The sequence below is a fragment of the Anser brachyrhynchus genome (genome assembly GCF_964034855.1).
Source record: "Anser brachyrhynchus genome assembly, chromosome: 16".
NCBI lineage: Eukaryota > Metazoa > Chordata > Aves > Anseriformes > Anatidae > Anser > Anser brachyrhynchus.
The window spans coordinates 5,110,177-5,131,224 of record NC_137734.1 but is presented as its reverse complement, the minus strand read 5'-3'; the positions used below and the strand labels follow the sequence as shown (position 1 = coordinate 5,131,224).

Genomic DNA, 21,048 nt, shown 5'->3' with positions numbered 1-21,048 from the left:
GTGATGCAGTAAACCAGTGATGCTGATGGTTTTCTCCATTTCTCAATGATAAAAATAATGGCAAATCAGAAGATGATGACAAAAACATGTCACTTATCTGGTGGAAATTGCCACAGCCCCTATTTCAGTTTCTACCAGCTATGGCACTGGACATGACATTTGTGGGGAGTAACCAACACAGCGAAACACTAAAATAAGCAATTACCTGGGGATGTATTTGTACTGGGTGCTAGGTAATCATTTTTTTTTTTGTACATAGTCAATGTAGCTGCCAACTAATTCTGACATTTGAGCTGTTTTTTTTGTTTGTTTGTTTGTTTTGTTTTTAAGCTACTTTATGACTTCATAGAAGCCTAAGTTGATTGAGTTTGGTATAAGTTGATTGGTTTGGTATAGGTCTGTTTTCTAAAAGAGAAAAAAAAAAAACAGAACATCATCTTAATTAGCTCCTAAAATATACAATATTTGTGATTCTCACAACAGGAGGACTGTACCATATGGGCTGTCTAACTACAGAGGCAATTTTAGAGGCAAAAGATCTACAGGCCAGAATCAAAGTAATTTCCAGTCTTCTTTTCGGTGTTCTTGTTTGGATGCTCATGACAAGCAGTGTACGCAGTTTTGCAGGAGAATGCAAGACAGAAGAAGGTGAGCATCTTTTCTTAATAATGCAGGCTGAGTACATGATTTGACTATTTCATGGAAGTAAACTATTCATGGAAGTAAATTGTTCATTGCACGTATCAAATGAAACTGATCAAGAGATGTATTGATTTCAAATCCAATTCTCTTATCTAGTTGTGTAGGTTAACCCTGGCCAGAAGCCAAGCACCCACACATCCACTCACTCATTTCACCCTCAAGTAGGGTAGGGGAATGAATGGTAAGAGCAAAAGTGAGAAAACTCACGCATCATGATACAGACAGCTCAACAGGTGAAGGAAAGAGGGAAAAAAAATAAACAACCACACACACCAAAAAACAATAACCAATGCAATGCGTATCACTCACCATCTCCCGAATACAGACTGATGCCCAGCCAACGCCGCCCCCCCTCCCCACCTTCTTCCATCTATACCCAGAGTTTTATCATTAAGGATAATATTAGATGTTATGAAATATTCCTTTGGCCAGTTCAGGTCACCTGTCCGAGTTTTGTCCCATTGATGCCAGGCGAGCACTGGTCAGGAATACCAAAACAGCGGTGCACTATCAACACTGTTTTTTTTTAATCACAAATCCAACACACAGCACCATCTGGGCTGCTATAAAGAATTAACTCCATCCCAGCCAGACTCAGTGCATGAGTGCTTTGGATTTTTGTTGATGTGTATTTCTTTTTATGATGTGGTATTTTTGAAATAGCAACAGTTAGGATAACAAGCAGAACAATTCAGGCCATGCTTAATAGTGCATTATTTTAGAATGGAAACATGCAAAGCTTTTCTATTCTAAACAAAGGTATGACGTTGTCACTTTATGAATAGCTCAGTAAGGATAATTGATAGAACACAGTGAGAAATTGAGCAAATCTCTCTTCCCCAGAAATCACGGATCAATGAAAATAACAGAGGAGACAGCCCAAAGCAGGGAAGAGGAGAATGCTTTCATTCAGTAGCACAGAGAGCTTGGAGGATCCTGAACAGTCAGGTATGGCTCAGGTGTGTATCTTGTTGAGTAGAAATACTATTTTTCCATAAATTTGCTTTGTATTTTCATAAGACTAAATTATTCTAAATGAATATTTTCCCTTCCTGCTAAATAGGGCAGAATTTGGCTTGTGAAGTTTTGTTTTTATTTTTATTTTTAAATAACCTTTATTATATATAGAATTACTATAGCTTTTCTCATGCTGATCTAGCTCTTTCAGAAACTGGATTCTCTGGCTATAAGCCAACATATTTTGAAAACAGCCCTACTTCCCTGCCCCCCCCCTCTTCAAGAGCTGTTCCAAGAGCTGTTCCTGTCTGTTGTCTTTTTACTCAATTACTTCTGCAACAACTTTGGCTACATGTGACAGTGCACTACTGGAGTAAAACTTGTTGTCAAGATACAGAAACAAAACAAACTTTGTGGAAAAATATTTGGAGGGGAAAATAAATCTACTATAAGTGTCAGATATAAAGAGGTTACTGTGACCTTGTAGCCAGTTTCAAAAAAGTTCCAGTTCCAAATCAACCTTTAATACTACTGCTACGTAAGAAATGCAAAGTGATGTCAGTATAAGCAAATACTTGTAGTTCTGGGTGAAATGAAGCAGCCATTAGGACTACAAGACTTTTAAAAATAAGTCAAAATCACCTCATTACCTCAAAATTTTAGCTGTGGAGGGAAGGATCCAACTTCTTTTGTTGTTTTGGTTTTTTGTTTTGCTATCATTATGTAATCAGAGCTAATTAGGCATCTGGGTAGCATTTACTCTGTGTGTATACTATATCAAGTAGGTGTGTTTATATAATCGAGGAGATGAACCATAGTTCTACCAGGTCGGAGAGAGCTAGCTCTGACTAATCAAGCAGGTTTTTGTTTGTTTGTTTGTTTAGCTTTAACGTTCATTTGCTGAAGCTGAGAAGCAAGAACTTAAGCTACAGCTCTCCCCTGAGATGGACAACATTGATGCTTCAGTCTGATGCCCGTGGAGAATTCAGCAGCATGCTACACTTCCATTCCCTCAATGCCATTCTGAGGGCACGTGAACCCACATGAAGAAGCTTTCTCCCATGCTCCCCTCGTGAGAGTCTCAGTAAAGGATAATTATCACATAACCTGGCAGGGAATATATATATATCAATATTGAACACAAATTCAAAGACTGATTGAAACTTCAGCAACACAATTTCAGGAAACATTTTTCTACCTGATTTTTAAAAGTAAAATAGAAACATACTGTTTCACTTATGCTTGCTATGTGTCTGAAGAACCCATCCAGTTTTACGTGGGCAATTGTAACTGGACAACGTGATGAGTTAGAGAGATTGCCTATACATGAGTTCTCAATAAGAATAAACAGATTCAAAATGTTTCTCTTGTTAATGTATGCAAGCCTGAATCATCATATTGTAACCTTGTGGCAGATGTTTAAATAATATCTATGCAGAATAAATATGAACCGCTAATATAAACATTACTGTAAACTATAGCAAGTTAAGAGTATACATTGAGTATTCAATAGGTTACTGAATTTATGCACAAATTATTCCTGCACAAAGTTCCATTCAAAAACATTTACAGTGCTTATTTAGAGATGCACTGTAGTTGCAGAACTCCAATTGCAAAAGAACTCCAATTGCAAATTGCAGAACGCCAAATTGCAGAACTCCAATAATTCATCCCAAATAATTTCCTAGAGATGAAAGGATAGGACTATGGAACTTTAAAAGAAACTTCACACAAAGTACTCGATCGTATGCTATTCAAAGCCCCTAACATACGTTATCATCCATAATACATACATTCATCCTTTCTAGTCCTTTAAATCGCATTTTTATCTCTTCAATGAAATGTCATCACTGAACAACTTGGAAACTTGACAATGAGATTATATCCACCTGTGGATATTTTTCAATGGAAAATATATCTTCAGAAATTATGGACTTTTTTTGATAGAAAGATGCAAGAGTAAGCTTGAAAAAGAGTAACTTTTGCACATCCTGTTCAATAATATAATTTAAAAAGAGAGAGAGGAAATCCCTTACTTGTAACATTATAGATCTTTTTTTGGTTTGACTGAACTTCAGGCAGACTTTCCCCAGGGTGCATAGGTTAAACTGTAACTAGATGACGTTAAATTATATTTTATTGGAAGATGGAAACTAAAAGAAAAACTGCAAAATGAAAAGAACAGTAAAAATGGTTATATGGACTTAGAACAGGGGTGACAGACTTCGAAACAAGAAAGGGAGGTCTTTTTGCCAAAATATATATGATATATTATATATATATGGATATATTTCATAAATAAATTATTATAGTTATAAAAGTAAATATATCTTTCAGTTACTGCATTTGTATCAGTGTCTTATTTGCTGTACAAATGATTTTGTACATTCATAGAAAATAGACTATTTATTATATGGAAAAACCTCACATATAATTTTCCCATAATTTTTTAAAGGGACTGTATAGCTCTCCCCTCCCCTCTGCCCCAAATAACCAGGCTTTGCTATGAAGAATGCTTAATGCTCATTTATAACCACTAACAGGATCTTTTTTTTCTTTCCCTGAATGCATACACCTAGGTCATACAAAAACTTGCCTTCTTTAAAACAGATTGATAGCTCAAAGTCTGAGAACTGAATATGTACCCCTAGCAGTTCATGTAAAAATCAATCCGTCCTGAACACAGCAAAAGAAAGAACATGAGAAATAACTGTTGCATCAAACCAGGAAGGGACAAAATTCAAAGTTTACTGCAGATATATCCAAATTAATCTATAAAATGCAGCATATAGCCAAACAATGTATGTGATGGGTTCTGGACTGTAACTGCAGTTATTCTGTCTGAGAATAGTTTACGACCACGATACAATTACCTACTTTTCATATGTTTACGGAAAATTTCACCAATAGCATCCCTCATGTCTCAGGGTGTCAGTCTATTTTTAATAGTATGCATGTTGGACTAATTTGAATTTAAGTTCTCTAAAAATTTCACATAAAAATAATATACAACTGATGAATGTTTTAAGTAAGAAAATTTTTAAAATGTGATAAATCAAAATGATTATTTGCAGAAGCTAGAAATAAATCTTTTCACATGGAACATTAGCATAGCTAGGTGTACTACAGAGCTATTCTTCCGGGATATTTTTTTGAGGACACTACTGTATAGTTTTGTAACAAAAAATTAGTTCCAGTTCTTACTCTATTCCATGTACAACTGTTTCTATGCAACTTTTCTAATTTTGTCAGCATGGTGTAGCTCTCCTTCTAGTTTCCATTAATAAAAGTGCAATTTTCAGTTGTTAATAGGAATAAGAGCAATAAATGATCAGAGGTCTAGAAAACACTCTAGAAGGGAGGCTTTGAAGAATTTCTTTTGCAAGAAAAACTAAAAAAAAATAAAAAAAGGAGAGGGGGGATGTGAACACAGCATCAAACGCACAGGTCTGTGGCAGAGAGGAAAGCAGCATATTGTTCCTACGTTCCTCTAGCAGAAACAGCAAGTGTGGGGCTTACGTTACAGCAAAGCCCATCCAAGTTAAACACGGCAGTAAGAACAGTTAAGTGCCATGGAGACAACGGTCTCATGGAGACAGTGGTCTCCATCACCACCTCCACGTCTTATTCCTTGGCTGTGCCCTGTGAAAGGCATAGACTTTGGTGTCAGAGTCAGAGAGGGGTCAAAGCTGCGAGTGTGGAAGGAAGTGCTTTCCTGCAGAGTTAGGTGACTACTCCCTGAGCAGAGTTCATGTTTCCTGTTCATCAGAGTAAATGGCTCCTTGCTTGCTGTGCTGGCTTTTGGGGATACTATTCTTTTGCTTCTAATCTTCCCAAAGATTACACAATGATTGTAAAACCTGGAAGCAAAGTTCTTCAGTAGATCCTTCTCATGTTAAGTTAATACAGGGATGACTTTAAAAGGAAACTAATTTTTAGTTGACTTCACCAGGAAAGTTACCCAATTTTTATTCATAAGAATAGATGAATTAAAATAGGCCATTGATTTATTCATTTCCCGTACTAAGGGTTGTTTGTAACCCACTGAAGTTTATCAGATATGTGGGTGGGAGAAGGTGGTACGTTTTAGAGTTATTTTGTCATGCAGGCAGAAGTAATTTTCTCTTGGCTAAACTGTGACAACTTAAATCATTCCTCATCTGCTTTGTGAATGTGCTAAATGGAATTTACTACATCCTCCAACTATTCATTAAATGCAGCAGAATTGTTTTTTCTCCATAATAAAAACCAAGACTGCTGGCATGATGTACCAGCAAAGACTGAATGAAATGCTTTCGACAGTTTTAAAACCTCAAAGAAGTTTGACATATAAGTCTTTCTCACAAAACACAGCTGAGTAAAAAAGAGTTTGAAAGAATTTATTTTGCTGCAAGAAAATAATGGAAATATGTTACTACAGTGCATGTAATCTCTTCATAATGACCAAAAGAAACAGTGGCCACAGTTCTGGGATATGCCACCCAAACCCACCAGATCCACCCAGACAGATACTTTCTAGATACCCAGCACTTGAGCCTCACAGATATTCCTCTTGGCAGCATCTAGCATTTTTCACATATATGCAACAGAACAGCTAGGCAAAAAAAAACACCAAACAAACAAACAAACAAAAAAAAAACACAGAAAAAATACTAATGTGAAAGACTGCAGAGGGAAATCATGAAAATTTGGTTCAAGGTGACTTGAGATGACAAAACTATTTATCTTATAGGAGTAAAATGCAGGCTAATAAGAGTAAGGCTGAAAAATGCAACTAAAAGTTATTGTAGAACCATAGAACCATTCAGGTTGGAAAAGACCTCTAAGATCACCTAGTCCAACCGTTAACCTAGTACTAAAGTCCACGACTAAACCACACTACTAAGTTCTACATCTACATGTTTCTTGAAGACCTCCTGTTCCAATGTAGCACAACCCTTTCAGTAAAGAAATTTCTCCTAATATCCAACCTAAACCTGCCCTGGCACAAAGGAACAAAAAGCCGTATGAACATTAAATCTTTAAATCCACAATTTGATATCTATTGGAACAGAAATCAAGCAAAATTGTGAAAGATGAGATTGTTTCCAATCTCTGGTTTCACTACTAGGGTTTTGCAGAGGAAAAGACATAACCTGGAGAGCTTTATAGTACAAAGAAATATCAGGACTGAGAGACTTAAAAGATGTTAAGCAAGTTAAATGAAGCATATTGAGCTTTCTGTTTCCATTGCATGGTATCTTTCCAAACTTCATTCAAAAGCAAATTTTCAGAAGTATCTCTGCTTCCAAGATTTTCAGAAGTGCTTTCTTTGGAAGACAGATGTGCCTTGATTTGCACTCCAAAATTATAGCTCAGTAACCCATGCTGATAGCTAGTAGTGTAACTGCGCTTCAAAAAAACTTCTGGGATGAGGTTCAAGTTCTGCCATGAGAAATACTTCACTGAATTCTTGGGCTCTTACTGAGCTTTAGCCTAAGCTGCAGTATCCACATTGCATAAAGTAGTATCCATATTGAACACATTCTCCCTCACCCCCCATACTTCTAGCTTGGTTCTCTCTTTATTTCAATATGCTCCTTATCAATCTTACAACAGTGACCTGGTTCCCAAGTCATGTCCTATATGCACAATGCTTAGAATTCTTAGTCCTTCTTTTTAAAAGGTATCTACTTTTTTTTTTTTTTTTTACCATGTGCTGTCATTCAATCATCAGTGAATAGATACCTTGACCCAAACTCCCTGCAGACGTCTGTGTCAACATAAATGGAATTGTATTGACTTGCAAGAGCTGAAATTCTGTCCCCTTAACAATAAGTTGATTACAAGTCTACAAGTCTTTGACATTCAAACACCATTTTTCCTATGAATATTTGAAAATTCTATGTGGACAAAGCCATTTAGACAGTAAAGGGCCATTATGTTAAAAAAATGAAATGAGAAGAGATGAGGAAATATCTGAGAAAAAGATGTTTCCTTTTTACTTGTAGTAATGGATATTCCACTGGACAAAAAATCATGTTTAACAACTATCGATTTCTATTAAAATTGTTTCTCAGAGTGTGATCCAGCTGTCCATTAAGTTAGTGAGAGTTTACGTGTGATTCATGAGCAGCAATTTTACCATACTTGTCCAGGAATTATTTGTTCTATTGCTATCTGCTAGATTGTTTTCATTTTTATTTGCATGGTTCATTTTGAATTTGCTGGCTACTATTTTGTAATGACAATTTTTTCTCCTAAAGTATTGACTAATCAATTTGGAAATGCTTCATTGTTCACTATATTTCTCTTTGCGGATCCAGGCCTGGCAATTTATATTGCTCAAGTGAGAGGAGAGCGGTCTTCAGTTACTAGTACAGACCCTTGGCTACACAAATACTTTCAATGCATATAATAAAAAGGGTTAGAGCCTTTTTTTTTGTCTTTAAAATAAATGTGCAAACTATTTCAGCAATAAATATATATATATTGATGGACTAGATCGGTTTTACCATGGAGACAAACTAAACAAAGTTTTACTTTGCGTGATAGAAAGTTACAGGAAAACAGGAACACAACAAGTATGTTGTAGACTGGAATTCTCTACAGAGGACATATTTTTCACAGGTATGTTATGCTTAAAAATGCACACAGATGACAAGTAGCACTTAAAAAGGTATGGCAAAGTAAATGATGAATCATCTTTGGAGTCAGCTTGGTGCTTAAATTCCCAAGGTGCAGATTTTTAACAATTACTTAGCAGAAAGCAAGATGACGTGAAGACAAATATATTCCATTGTAGTCTGTAAATCTCATCCTCTAAGCCTGGCCATTAGTAATCTGTACTACTGCATTCCAGAGATCTGTACTTTCAACACTGCAGAAAGCAACTGAGAAAGTAAAACAGTTAGGTACGTGCACAATTTGTATCTTAATGTGTTCGCAGACTCAGATACTGGAAGAGTCAGTTACAAGATTTCATCCAGAACCATGTAAAAATTGCTGATGAAGTCACACGCAATTAAGTGTGAATTTTAAGACGAACCATCTCAAAACCATGGATGCTTTTGGTAAAAAAGCCTTGGAAAACACAGCAAAAGAGGAGGAGGATACACGTGCCTACTGCTGGCCTGATCTGGCTATTGAATTTAACAACAGCTACTTGTCATCTGTCAACCCAGCTGAGATGTGTTACTGAGGCTTTCTCTAGATGGACTTGAAATTCATGCTGTGGTAATTCGGCACATTGGAGCAAGCCAACGGAAGCAAACATGAGTTCATGGAGCAGCAACAGCCACATGTATTAACTCGCAACAAAAATCAAGTTTACATGAACGTACAAGCTGAGCCTGAGGCAACTGTGTAGCTTGCCCACTATGCCAGCTCTCCTTTAGATAGGTAGCTCTCAAAAGAGGGATAGGTTTGACATCTGGGAGAAGTACCCTCTTCATCTTCCTAATATGAATTGGCAGATATCACCTCCAGGAATCAAAGACTTTCTGCAGAATCCTTGTGGATGTAGCTATTCTGGCAAAGCTCCCTGAGGAAGACAAAGGATATCCTTACAGCAGGAATTTCTCCTGCAAGTCTAGCTACATAATCTCTTCAAAGAACACTAGCAGAACAAGAAAAAAAATGTGTGGTGTCCCCCCCGCAATTCCTCCCTTTTAAATTCTAGTTGTGTCTGGAGCAGAGGTTTTGCCAATGCAGTCATGTCAGCATGGGAACATGCTAGCTATTGAAAACCTGGGCTAAACAGGATCGGCACTTGAAATACTTACCAAATACAAAATATGTGACAGGAAAATAGCTTCAAGACAGTACTGATAATTTAGGTAGCGTTATCTTGCTCATGCGATGAGGCAGCTTGTTTTGGTACAAGGTGACATCTGTATTTAGCACATCTAAAGGGAAGCTATGCTCTTTTCCATTTGGAATTAGTTTTCCCACTGCAAAAGCACAAATGCATGCAAAGACAAACATCTTAATTCATTAACCTATTCATAATAAAAAGCAGCTTGTGCTGATAAAGGAAACAATTTGTGAAGGTGCCTCTAAAATGGATGCAAGATCCATTTTTGAAGTTAATCCCAAATCCCACAAAAGGACTTTTTCCTGCATTAGATCGTAGTTCGTCATAGCTGCAATAGAGGTCCCCTTCAAAGATAAAATTTTCATTTGTTCTACACTGTAATAAGTAATGTTCCTCCCTCACTTCTGTTCAGTCCTTCACAATATTCTCTTGGCAAATCCCCTTAGAATAAAAGATCAGGATCTGTTTTCAGCACCTTTTATCCTGACAAAAATAAAACAATTTGTGCACGATAGATGGCCAGCATTTATATTGTTCTGCACTGGATTTTGTGGGTAAAGAATCAGCATTTCTAATTTCAATTAACTAGCAAATGTAGACATATAAGTAGGTACATTAAACTGTTTGAGGTTCCCTCCAGTCAAAATTATCCTATAAACCTGAGTTCAAAAAGATTTGGGCTACTAATAAAGAGAAGGCTAGTAATGACTGAGCCCTGAATATATTGCTCATAGGCAACTGCATAGCCAGTCTCTCCTGAGTACTAAGAATCTCTGAAGAGAACAATAATCCAGTCCTCAGCCAACATTCTGCACGTGGATCAAAGGAAATACATAACCAGTGTAAAGCAGGTGTTAAAACCAAAGCCTAGATACTCTTAGAAGATTCCTGGAACTGTGTACATATTCATTCAATTCTGATACTATTAAGATGCAGTTCCCAAAAGATTTTTATTTATTTATTTATTTTAAATTCTGTTTCCTTATATCTACCACAGAAGAGAATTCCATTAGTTTCACAAGAATGAAGCCAATTTACAGCTCCTTTTGGTGCCAGTTTGGACAGTCATGGGTCAGCTAAGGGTCATACTGTGCAGTGTTAAAGACACTGCAATTAAGTACCAGATTGAGTCTAAGCCTTTGAATTCTTGAATGCAAAACCTTTCTTTATACAAATCTGATCATGAATTAAAACATTCAAAACACTTGTGCCAGACCCTGAAGTTTGTCCTTGATTAATATTTTTTGAGCAGAGTTCCAAAGAAATTGGATAATTTAGTTCTGTATTCGGTGAAGCACAGAAGAAGAAAGCTTAAGAAGAGGAAATCCTGCATTAGATTTCAATAACTCCAGAACCAACAATTCCGTGAAGGAGTCTTGGGGAAAAACAGGCTCAGAAAGTAAACTAATGTGCATAGGGTTCACTTTGTCACTGTGTTTAGAAACACCTCAATATTGCAACCCCTTGTTACTAGCACCAGTAATAATGAAACATCCTAGCTGCCCACATCCAACCCATGTTACAGCATCATGTATGATCTTCTTGCATACATTCTCAAGTGCAGCATGCAACGTAGCATTAGGCCAACAGCTCCAACACATGGTTACTTGTGAAGGTGACAGTGGGAGCACTGGGCCCTCTGTCTTAAGATACTCATAAAACTATGCCACCCAAACAAAAGATTCCAGAGGAGAGCTTTTTATTGCAACAACTATTTCATCGATGTTGCAAATGTTTTCTCCTACATATCACAGAGCAAACTCAGTAAACATCATTTGCCAGTCACATGTTGTCTTCATAAATATTCTTAAAGCCTTTATTTCCACATATGCAGCATTAAGTAAATTTTCTTTTCTTCAAAAGACACTGCGTGTTTCTAAACTCCTTCTACTATGCCTGCCTCACTGTAAAAAATAAATACCAATTTCAAAACAAACACTGTCTACTGGAAGAAACTTCAGTTACAATCTCCCCTTTTGTAATTTTCAAGAAATAATGCTAAAGAAAGATCATGCCCTAGCTGGAACAGAAAGGAGTCCAGCATCTGTTGCCTCCACTGCAGGAAGAGTAAATTCAGCACGATCTTTCAACAGCTTTATTGGAAAACAGCTGCCAGCATTTTTGATAAGCGTGTTTTTCTCATCGGGGCTGAATAGGCCATAACTTTTTTTTTTTTAAAACGTATTTTTAATGGTGCTTTTATAAACGGGTTATCGTAACAGCGTGAATTGGAACATTAGCAGTCCAGAAAATTCCTGAGTTAGTCAACTTCTCTTTTTCAAGTTTTCTTCTGTTTCTACTGAAGATAGTTCTTACACTAGGTTTTGTGCTTCATGTGTTTCTCCTACTTCAGATTTCATTGTTTGCAGATTTCATTCATGGATAAACAGCCTTAAGATGTTTATCAAGCTTGTTTTTCATTTAAAAACCACAGGAACATCGTACAAAACATCACAACATAACTTTCCTGAAAAATTCCTCTGGAAATTTTTCATTTCTCTGTCAAGCATGCATACTTAGTAATTTGTCTGCATCCACAAGAAGCTCTTCTTAAAATATTATTTATACCTCAAAGATCTTTACCATCCTCGTCATACTGCTTCACATTTTATATAGCATGCATATTAACTCAATTTCCCATGATTAAACAATTATCTTGCCAAGTAGCCTCAATTGATACGGTGTCAGGACTTGAAATATGTTTTTAAATAGTCTACTGTTGTAGACATAGACCCAGCAGAAGGAGATTATGCATGTTGTTTATTCATGTTTTCTGTTACCAACATCATAGGAATAGTATTAGTAACCACTTATTGTTCCAACTTCTCAAATACAAAACATTTTTTCTGAGCTCTACAGAGCAAAACAATTCTGCTAACTCTCCACTGCTCTATCAACCCTATTTCAAAGAGAGACCTTGTTCAAACACAGACTAAACATCACTAAGGCAAGCCTTACATATAATTGAGGTGGGGAGAAAATCCTTAGTGGTATCTCTCAAAGTTTACATATTACAGCAATATGAACACTAAACCATTAATCGTATGAAAAAAAAAGAACTAAAGAAACCTGACATCTTGTGCTTTTAGATAAACTTTTGAATAGATTTGTACACAGATTTTCTGCTTATACCTCACATATCTATACAATTATATCCCTTTTTCTCCTTAAAGAAACAAACAAAAAAACAAACCAACCAACCAAACAAAAAATCCAACTTGCATCTTCAGAGAATTTTGGTAGAAACACACAGGTTCTCTTGAATGGTTACAAGAATTGGTGGATGGGATCTAGAGTCACTAAGGGCAAACTTGTGAATGATCTTTCCTTTTCCTGACAACCTGCTTATACCAAACATCTAGGCATTTAAGCGTACCTAAGATTATTAGCTTATTCACCCACTTGTCAGACATTATAGAACGGCTTGGGTTGGAAGGGACCTTAAAGATCATCTAGTTCCAACCCTCTGCCATAGGCAGGGATGCCACCCACTTAGGTTGCCCAGGGCCTCATCCAGCCTGGTCTTGAACACCTCTAGGGATGGGGCATCCACAAATGCAGACATGGTTGTATGCAGCAGGAAGTTTGAAAGTTTTAAAGAGTTAGACCATTCACCTAAGAGGCAAAAGTTTGCCTTCTATAAAAAAGTCAGTTAAAATGCTTGGAATTCCAAGATGTGGCAAATTAATATAAGATTATCATGTATTACCTAACTAACTGGATTTTTATGCAGTCCTTTCCTCTTACAAATAGTAAGTGCATCTCAAAATTATAACAAAAACATTTTTTTTTCATTTACAATGTCACAGAACATGGCAGCTTAGTCAGCATAAAGGAGGAAGATTATGGTTGAGTGACCCTTGCAAAAAAAAAATCCAAGATACATGTTTTCTCTGTAGCGCTATTGAAGCAGCAGTTACCCAAACACCTCACCCTTATAATTGCCCATAAATATGACATGACACTTTCACTGTTTGACCATCTATGTCTTGGCAGTCTTGGTCTATACGTTTCTGCAAGGAATGCATCTACATTCTGGCATTTCCTTATTGCAAGGCAGGAAAAGTCCTCCAGGGTTAAATGAAGTTCTTGTGAGAGATGCCTCCCTCTCTGTGACAGCAATAGCAGAAGTGTTGTAAGATATCTGTGCTGTTCCAAAGTGTTTCATTCAAAAGAACAGTTCATGTGAATATAGTTTAATTTCTGCAGTCCATTGTCCCTTTCCTCTGACACCACCACTGCAGGCTAGTGGCAGTCCTGGTTTTGATTATATAGATTTATTTTTTGTACTCACAGAGAAGTCCATATGGAAATGATTTGTGGTCTTGAATGATCTGATCTGGACTTAACTGATTTAGAGGTTAATCCATGAGTATCTGCAGAACTATCCAAATACTCATGTGAGGTACTTTCTTATGTTGTTACACATCACCTCACACATTCTATTACAAAAGTTTGCATAAAACCAAAACAAGCCTATTAAGCCTTCATTTTATATAACAAAGTTTTGGTATGCCAGTTACTAGCTGCATTGCCTGATACATCTTTTTCATCCACGGAAATTAATTAAAAATGCATGACTTTTCTTGAAAATCACACTTTTGCAGTAATTCCTGAAGGCTTAAATGCAAAGCTGAAGAGCAGCAAGACAATGTTAAATACTAAAATTACCCTCTTAAAAATACTAAAAATATTATTAAAAAAATCAATATTTAATTAAAAGTTTTTCATTGACATACAGTTTTGAGACTATTTGAGAGCAGTCTTTAGAACAGGACAACGATGATGACTATATTCTAGTTTTCTACTAGTGGTGATTATCCACAATTACAGTCATATTATCCAACCCTCAAGGCTTTCCTTATTAGTTTTTGTGGCACACTTTACCCTCAAAATACTCTGTGCTAAACATAAAATCCATTGGAAACAATGGCACTACTCCAGGACTTAATGTTAAAAACCTTTCCTAGTAGACCAAAATACACAGAGGAAAGTAGAAATGGCTGTTTACTGTTGAAAAGTTGCCAGAAGAGAACATACTTAGCTTCCTCAAGGATTGCAGGGATTCTACCACACAGCCTAGGAGAACATTATTGCCTCATTCTTGCATGCCATAATCTATCCACAGTTCTTAAACCAATTCACAGAACTCAGTACCATCATTTCTGTTTCACCAACAACAAACTGAGGCTGTGAAATGGGTAATGCCTTTCCCAAACTCACCATCTGGAAATAACGCCCTTCCACCCTAAGACTCTGTTCACCTCTGCACGTGTGAGGCTAACAGCATTTTAGGGATCAGAAATATCTATCTTTTAAATATCTTTAAATATGTAACGTCTTGCAAAATTCAAGTTCCTTTTGCATACAATTCTGTATTTATAGGGAATTTCATGAACACAATTATAAGAGGGAACACTCCACAAATTCTGCCAAAGCTCGGGAAAAATACTTCTCTTGAGAAGTGCATTTTCAGAAGAATAAATGATAGCATGGAATTACTCATCTACAAAAGCAGTCTACAAAGAGAAAAGGAAACAGCTGTCCTGAACCATTTTGTTAACTTCCATATCTGAACATTATGTCTGCAAACATTTCTCAGACTTGCAAGTAGTGTGGCAGCGTAGCTACAGCACCTCCACATGGACAGGGATTATGGAAAAAATCAGAAGAAAAAAAGCAAACATTAGTAAAACAGTAACCTGTTTTGGACAGAAGCTTTAGAAAGAAAAAATAATCGTAAGTAGAAACAGCTCTATTTTGCATTAATATTTCCAATGGTGCTGACGTAGGATAACCAAGAATTATATTATCCCACTACAACTCTTGCAGAAGCACAAACTCCTGTTGTGCAGTTTGGAGGGGTATGAAGTTGGACATAATTTTACAGGTATAGCTGTGTTAGTGCCATCAATACCTTGTATTGGTGCTGTTTAGGAAATATTTTTTCCTTATTAGTTTTGTACTTTCTATAGCATAGTATTTATTTGTAAATTTTACCAAAATGAAACAAGAATGCAGTTGGTTAAACGAAGTGAAAATATAAGTGCTTTGGGTGTGTTTTAAGATGAGAATCAACATCTCACAAATGCAGTCATGTCCCTGCCCCCTCCCAAACCACGTCCAAAAATCACACAGAAATTCTCAACATGCCAAAATAAGAATGACCACTGTTTTGTTGAAGTGACCAGAAAACAACCTTACCCTCACTTTTTTTCAACAGGCCCGTTGCTGCCACAGTATATTTTTTTCTGAAAAACAAAAACAAAAAACCCCACCCTCTGGGAGTGACTACTTCACCTGTTCTTCTGAGCCCTGCTCTCATTCTAGCCTTTCTTTAACCATGAAGATTAGGGATGGATGAGAAAAACAGGGAAGTCCTTCCAAGAAAGGGCACAACCAAGGCAAAATGCTGCTTTCCTCCATAAGGTGCAGGCTTTTGTCCAGATACGAACATTTGTTACCACGACAGACAAAAGTATCAGCTCATTGTAGACTGTGTTTATGGGCATACTGGTAAAGACATCTGGAAAATAATAGTTTAGAAGTTACAATTTTGAGCCACAGTGTAGGATTTTTATTGAGTCCTATTATGACTTACAAGAAGACATCACATGCCCTGCATTGAACTCTAGTTTATTAAAGTCTAAGAATAACCTAAAGGCTGAACACTCTTCAATTTATTGCCTTAAAAAAAAAAAGTCTAAGATTCACTTTGGGATTTTTTTTCTTAGCTTTTAGTAGTTACAACAGTTTTTTTAGTTATTTCCTTATTTCTGCAAGAATCTCAATAAGCCTCCCCACATACCTACCTACATGTGCATTCCACATGTTTTCTTGCCTTCTCAAATGTGATTACTGCAGTAATTTTTTTCCTCTTTCTTTCAAATACAGAGCTATAGGATTACACATTGCTGCACTTTTAATTAAGATGTAGATACTGATTTGATTGACAGAACCATGACACGGAAACATTTATTAGAAGCCAAGATTAAGATTTTGACTTTTTGCACCAAAGCTGGGAAATGTACATTTATTACCGATCCACCTGGTGCCCATTCTTGGTACTGATCTATCATACCATCCTTGATTTCCCACATATTACCCTCAATCCTTAGATGCTATCCAGATTTAAGCAATTAGTACTGCACAGCGAGATTTCTGCCTGATCTCTTATTCCCATCTGGTGTCCATTAAGCCACAAACCCTGCATGGCATTAGACAATGTGCTTAGCATAAAGCGAAAGCTGAGGACAAACACCAGGAGTACCTGGTGGCACACTCCTACTTTTGATGTGTTCAGCATCTAAACCTATTTAGGAGGCTTCCTTTGATTACTGCTTCTCTCTTTCCATCCTGGCTGTCATTTTTTATGACACGGTTTACTGCCCCTACTGCTATGTTTATGCAACCATTTGTGGGATGACATGGTGAAACAGATCAACAGAAGGAAAATCTTTCTAAAGATGTTTTATCACGTACTGCTCAGTTAGAATTATAAAATAATGTATATTCTGGAGAAAAACTCTAGAGATCACCTGGTACAACTTCATGGCCAGCTTTAAAGTGGAGAACATTTCAAGTTTAGATTAGTTTGTTCAGGATCTTGTTCAGTTCAATTTTGAAAATCTCGTCTTCCACAACTTCTCTAGGTCTCTGTACCAGCACCTGAACACCCTCACTGTGAAGACTTTTCTCCTATCTAATCAAAATTGCCCTTGCTGTTACCTGTTTGTTTCTGCTTATCTGTGTGCCCCCATGAAGAACCAGACGCTATTTTCTGCATATCCAGGCTGCTAGGACAGCTCCCACAGCCTCTGCTCCAGGCTGAACAAATGCAGCTCTCTCACCTCTGTGTGTACTCTAAGTACTTTAGGTCCCCAGCCACACAGCTAGGACTCACTTGAGTTCATCAGCATCCTGTGCTTGGGATTCCACAGCAGGACCCAAGCCTCCAAATATGTTCTGTGGTGATCACAGGTGATGAACACAAGGAAACACCACTTCCTTGGCCCTCTGGCAGTGCTTTTCCAAATGCAGCCCTGCATGCACATAACCTTCAGCTGCACTGGCAGAAATGAAGGAGCAATAAACTTCAAATGTGTAGGGATCCTTAGAATATAAATTTTCACTGAGACTTAACTCAAAACATTGAAAAAATAACAGAATCTTTCCTGACTTTACCTGGCACTCATTCAGATCCTTACCAGGGCCAAATCCTGCGTGCCCAAGGGCTTATCTGTATGAACACATTGAACTCAAGATGCATCAAAGCAAAAAAGCACTTTGTAACAGCTCTGATCAAAACACATTCAAATGAACCACCAGATTCTCTTTAGTACAAATCCTACTTCCCCAAACAGGGGTGGATTTTTCCCTAGGGATATTAAAGCACTGTAGAGAGATTGAAGGGCTTTCCATAGTTCTTTTCGTTGCTGCATCTCATAAAACAGATAATTACTGAGCATACCAGAAAGTACAGTATACCTAGTCACATACTGACCTTGGGACAGACACTGGCACATTTGCACCAAAAAAACCTATAGCATTGATAGGTTTAGATAACAGTATGGCTTGCAAGAAGCTGGAAGTAATTCTTCCTCTTCTGCACTACTGTGTCTATGAATGGTGTTCAACAAGTGAGGAAAGAGCCTGGAACTGTGAAGATCATCAAATATCTTTGCAAATATACCTGTGAGAGCAGAGTGAAAATTTGGAAGCATTCTTCCCATGCTTCTCCACATTTTCCAGCCCAAGAATCAGCTAGTAATTTTGCAAAGTTTCTTGGATTTCTTGTGCTATGGTTCAATGCTTGTTTCTTACAATCAAAAATTAAAATAAACTTTAAATTAAATCAGGTTTAAATGTTCCTCTCTGGTTTGCTTGCTTGTATGTGCGTGAATATGTGCATACCTGGTTTAAAAAATATTGTCTATGGGATTATTTAACAAAATGTCTGCAGGCAGAGAAAAGCTAGTTCAGTGTGAAGAACAGTAGAAAAAAGGGGAGGGACACAGAAACAGTCCTTGGCTATGTTCAAGCTATTGCAAAAAGAAAGGCACTAATTGATTTCCATGTTGGTTACTAAAATGGTCTTAAATTATCTGACTTGAATAACATTTGTTGTATTATTGAGGCTTCTCTCTTCTGATCTGCTTATGACTCTGGATACCAATAAGAAAGATTTTAGACTTCGGATAATCACAGGTTTGTTAAGTGCAAAGCAGCTTAGTCTAAGAACATTTATAATACTATATTTTTTTTTAGAAATCTTTCCATCTTCCTTAAAAAGAAAGATGGCTTAGCAATGAGCCGTAAAGTATTAGTATTACCTGTTGTAAGTGGGGTTGACTGTACACAGAAGAACTGATTGGAACTGCCATGATTAAAAAAGCATTTGTCTGGACTTCTGGTTCACATCAGCTTCAGGATGACTCAACTGTGACTTCAGGGGACTGAAATGGTGAAACAGGGAACACCTGAAATAACTGGGCAGTATCTGCTGTGTATCGTAATGATGCATTCGCAGAACATCTGCGAGAACAAAGAACAGCACCTCACTAAGGAGCAAGAGAGGCTTTCAGTGTGGTTTAAGTATCCTAAATGTCACACATGGTGGCTAATTTTCACTCATAAGAAAGCTTTACTTGGTAAAGCACATGTAGGTTCCTGGTTGTGTCACGTTAACTCTTCATGCTTACCCATTTAAGCACAGCAGAACCTCAAAAATAACTAAAGTTTTCTGTATGATGGACACACAAAGTTTGCCAGAGTTTTAAGAAAACATCTCTACATATGTACTGTGTGCTTAAATACTACTTTTGAAACAGAGTAAAGAAAGGAAAAGGGAAGGGCAAGGGGGAGAAGAAAGCTCTGATTTCATTATCCTTGGGTAAGTCACCACCTTACATATCCTGGCTGTATGAATGCCTGTCCTGATAACAGTAATCTAATTGAAACACTTCCCTACATTTCTCCTTCAGTATGAGACCTAGCAGAATTTTTCACTGCTTAGGAAGCTTCCTTGGTAAGAACTCTGATTTTTGTGCTTCCTCAGAATTTTTGTAATCCACTTGTGCTCCTAAATTGTCTACCTAATCCGACATTTTATTATTTCATGGCCATCTGCATATTATGTGTATTCAGTACAAGAAGTTACTGGCCTACAGTATACTTGAAAGGTACAGTTGAAAGCTCTACAGCAAAATAATCTTTCTTTAATGAGTACCTATTATATGATGCTTTCAAATTTTCTGGGGACAGCTCTTATCTTTTCCATATATATATTTCTAGTAATTTTTCTCTTATCAATGTATAGAAATGTATCAGCACAGAACTGCTGGACAACCTTTGTGGTAATGACTTATCTTCCATTTTGTTTTTCATAGTGCTTTGATCCTACAGATATACATGTACATGCATATGAGTAGTCCTGTTGAAATCAATAGGAATATTTTCATGCATGAGGTTATACACGAGCTTGGGTACTTGGAAAATGAAAGCTGGAAGATTCAAGTTGCCCAGAGCAGAAAGCTAAAAATCCATAAACAAATTCTTCAGAGACTGTACATTTCAAAATATAAAGAATGACTTCTAGAATACAAGACTCAGTTGGAACTGAAATAAAAAAGGGTACACATACGTAGAAAAGAGCTCTGGGATATTTATATAATTAAGTGAACACTTAGAAGTAATTTAGGATTTTAGTATATTCACACAAAAATCCTTTCTTTCCCCCATACAAAAAATATATCCAAATTTCAAATATTTTTGTATACTTCATTAAAAGCTGCTGTTCTCAGCAAAATCCAACCGTGCTCAGGTAAAGCCACATAAGCCCATTACTTCCTTGGCAAATAGTTCAAAGAGAAGATAGGGTTTATTTCTTAGTTTAAAGTCAGACTATTTCACCTTTCATCTTGAAAAGAGATTGGAAAAAGAGATAAATGTAATCTGCTGAGGATATTTGAGATATTTGTCCCCCCCCCCCCCCCCCCAGCCACTGCAAAGATGTGTGTTTTCAGAAGCATCATATCTACCTCTGGAGGAAAAAAACACACCTGTATTTGAAGATATTAGAGTAACAGTCATTTCAGAAATTGTTTTAAAAAGTTATTCAGTTCCAGTGATGGCGGTTTGTTTTGTGCTATGCAGTTTCAGTTGCTAAGTTCTACTGCAAATAAAACTCATGCTACCTGCGCTGGAACCTGAGTTAGTAATCCACCTCTCAGCACCTCTGGTCCTGCAGAGTACTCCACAGTACAGACAGCTGGAACTGAGGGAAGGACTTGAGAAAGCCTCACGCCATCTCCTTCTTCTGCTCACAGAAATTTCCCAGGAGAACATCATGTTATCTACTAAACACTCATGGAGCACTTGAGTGCTGCCAGGAGCTACCACAGCATATTTATGAGCAAGTCCAATTACAGCAAATAATTTTATAGAAATTAAAGAAATTAAACATTTCAGAAACTAAAACAAGATAAGAAAACACCCAAGAAAATTTGGAGACTCACCCAGACCCAAACAGTGGATGTGTGGCAATGATTACTTTTCAATACCCAGCAGTTGGGCAGTTTCTAAAGGCATAACAA

At 37.0% G+C, this 21,048-nt stretch overlaps 1 protein-coding gene across 5 annotated transcripts in view; it reads left to right on the top strand.

Moving 5' to 3' along the window:
- Positions 1-18,738, top strand: part of EDN3 (endothelin 3) — a 31,936-nt gene extending 13,198 nt beyond the window's left edge. The window contains exons 3-5 of one of the 5 annotated variants that reach the window (XM_080558176.1): positions 484-648; positions 1,546-1,661; positions 7,965-18,738. In XM_080558176.1, coding sequence (XP_080414302.1) covers positions 484-648; positions 1,546-1,618 — 238 coding nt within the window. In that variant the 3' untranslated portion in view covers positions 1,619-1,661; positions 7,965-18,738. Of the gene's footprint in view, positions 1-483; positions 649-1,545; positions 1,662-2,519; positions 2,714-7,964 lie in introns of those variants that run through there. The other 4 variants (XM_080558178.1, XM_080558177.1, XM_080558175.1 and 1 more) reach the window with 4 other exon arrangements.
- Positions 18,739-21,048: the final 2,310 nt, after the last annotated feature.